Below are 2,617 nucleotides of genomic sequence, written 5' to 3'. Positions count from 1 at the left end.
TTGTACAAAATACATAGAGACTAACGAAGAACATCGAAACAGGCGTCAGACAGTGTAATAGTGAGTAGTAGTACATATCTTGGATTTCTCAATGTGAATATTCTTCTTATCTTCATAGTATTTTTCAAGGACTTTCACTTTTGTGATATGTTCATTCAACAAATTTTCGGCAGCTGTCTGTATGTCCTCAGTGTCGATTTATTGTACAATCAACCAATCAACATGTAGGGTAAGTCCGGGAGAGTTGGCTCCGATTTTTTTAAAATGAGATAAAATCAAAATTAAAACGAATATTTAAACGCAAAATATGTATTACAAATAAGAACCAATAAAACATTAGATTATAAACTAGTTTTAAAGAAAAGGCAAACAGGTAATGAAAAAAAAATTTTTCTCTTTAATACTGTCTGGGCCAACTCTCCCACATACTATGGGCTAGTTGGCCCAAGGATATAGGGTGAGTTGACCCAACAGAAATGTGTATTTCTACTTCCTTTTCTTTGATAAGTTTTCACCACAAAGGTCACATAGGTTCAAATATTTCGAACAACTTTCGTGAAACCATCTCTGGCAGTGTAGACATTGAATCCAATCATCGGCTTTCGTGGTCACATTATATTTTTCACCACATCCAAGGCATTCTGTTGCATCATCTTCGTCCGGACTATCATCAGACTGAGTCACTAACCCATCTAATGCATCAGTATCATCGTCTGTTGATTCATCTTCAATTTTTTGATTTTTTCTTTTATTCTTTTTTTCATGCAGAGCCTTCCTCTTTGATGTTTTTCTCTGATCTTCTTCTTTCTTCTGTTTAAAAGCAGATCTTTTTTTTTCAATGTGACTTGGGGATGTTAAAACGGCTGCCACTTGCTCTGACTTCTTTCGTACTTTCTGAATGCTAGCTGATGAAGAGCTGGGCACCGGAAAGAATTTGTTAAGAAGTGTTTCGGGAGTGTTTTTATCGGTATTTATCAGCTCCGGTTTAGGTTCTGACTCTAAGGCTGAAGTAGAGGGCATTTTATCGTCTTTTGTTTGAGTGGTATTATTAGATTCAGTAGCGTAAACTAAAAGGTAAAAAATTAGTTTAAAGAGAGGTCTCTAAATTTATACTAACCTGCAGAAGTATTGGGATCTAATTTTTCATCTTCAGAATCCAAGTAGGCATACTCTGGTATAGCACCAGGATTAAATGGGCAGATTCCTGTAGATTTAAAAGCCGACACAGCGTTATCAACAGTTGCTGCTTTTGACCACGCCTCCGACAACAATTGACCAAATTGCAGACGAGAAATTTTCCTACCAGGATTTGCTTTTACAAATGTATTGCAAGCTTTATTCCAAAAGGCTTTCAGGCTTTTAAAGAAACACCTGTCCAAGGGTTGAAGGAACTGAGTAGTATGACCAGGTAGACAAAACAGAATAACATTATGTTCATCGGCATATTCCAGCATTTCTACCGAATTACAATGACTGGCATGACCATCCAGTAAAAGTAGAATTTTTCCGTCTGGTTTACGTGGAACAAAATGTTCTTTTAACCAGGTAAACATCAAATCCGTATTAATATAAGCGGATTTTTCGTTCATGTAAACCACAGAACCCGTAGGCATACCATCCTCAAACTCGGTTTTTTGATTTTTGCCCTTAAAAATGCAAGCTGGTGGTATGTAAAAACCTTCTGCATTACAACATGAGATTACTGTAATTGTTTCTCCCTTTTCTGATGATGTTATTGCGGCAACGTTTTTTGAGCCTTTCTGAGCAATAACATAACCTGGCTTATTATTAAGTTGGAGACCCGTCTCATCCATATTAAATATATGACCAGGCTTGTTTACTAAACCGGCCTCCATTAATGTTGTTTCTAACAGATTAAAGTACGCCGAGACCTTTTCTTTATTCATACCGTTGCATCGAGCTAGTGATACACCCTCAGCTTTTCTAACACTCAAGTCTGGATGTCGTTGTAAAAAAACATATGTAACCAGTCATAACCAGCAAGTTTACTGTCTCTATTAAAAGGGTGTTTAATTTTAAGCTGATCTGCCAGGTGAAACGCCATTGCTCTGACATTTTCACGAGTTGGCGCAAATCCGTGTTTTTGTAACTTTTGTATATGAAACCTAATTTTTAATTCATTCTGGATGCCAAGGATACAAGGCGGTCCAAGAGTTCTTTTAATAAAGTCATTTTTTTTAAGTCGCCTTCTAAGTGTTGGAGGAGGAATGTTGTTGAAAGTGCGGCATGCTTCTCTCAAGCCCATCACACCGTTTTTAACTGCTTCTGCAGCCCGGAGTAGGTCGGCTTCAGTCCATTTTCCCCTTTGCACTGTCCCTTTTCTAATATATTTTGTTGGCATGATTCTAAAATCTGCAATAAATTATAAGCACTGTAATAAGTACCTACACACTTCGGGATAGATGGCCCGAGAGCCAACTAACCCGAATGTCCATTGGGCCATCTGTCCCAAATGCATGGGAGTGATGGCCCACTTTATATCTCGCATGTGCTAGGATATAAAGAAACTTTCGTCATCTTAACATAACCTCAGACAATCCCAAACTTAAGATTTGCCATGAATAAGTCCGAAAAAAACTATGTTGGAGTTAACAAT

At 37.5% G+C, this 2,617-nt stretch overlaps 1 protein-coding gene across 1 annotated transcript; it reads right to left on the bottom strand.

Annotated features, from left to right (window-relative positions):
• Nucleotides 1–486: 486 nt before the first annotated feature.
• On the bottom strand, nucleotides 487–2,362 carry LOC130903065 (uncharacterized). The gene is made up of 4 exons (XM_057815326.1): nucleotides 2,011–2,362; nucleotides 1,118–1,957; nucleotides 892–1,067; nucleotides 487–810 (listed from the first exon to the last, which is right to left on the bottom strand). The coding sequence occupies exons 1-4, from the start codon at nucleotides 2,360–2,362 to the stop codon at nucleotides 487–489; spliced, it is 1,692 nt and encodes a 563-aa protein (XP_057671309.1).
• Between the last annotated feature and the right edge of the window lie 255 nt (nucleotides 2,363–2,617).

This window comes from Diorhabda carinulata, chromosome Y (genome assembly GCF_026250575.1).
Source record: "Diorhabda carinulata isolate Delta chromosome Y, icDioCari1.1, whole genome shotgun sequence".
Taxonomy (NCBI): Eukaryota; Metazoa; Arthropoda; class Insecta; order Coleoptera; family Chrysomelidae; genus Diorhabda; species Diorhabda carinulata.
This window is presented reverse-complemented; position numbering and strand designations above follow the sequence as displayed.

Coding starts and splice junctions, on each gene's coding strand:
- LOC130903065 (XM_057815326.1), bottom strand. CDS start 2,362: ATGCCAACAAAATATATTAGAAAAGGGACAGTGCAAAGGGGAAAATGG. Junction 1,958..2,010: donor ACACCCTTTTAATAGAGACA/GTAAACTTGCTG, acceptor AACGACATCCAG/ACTTGAGTGTTAGAAAAGCT. Junction 1,068..1,117: donor AGATCCCAATACTTCTGCAG/GTTAGTATAAAT, acceptor TTTACCTTTTAG/TTTACGCTACTGAATCTAAT.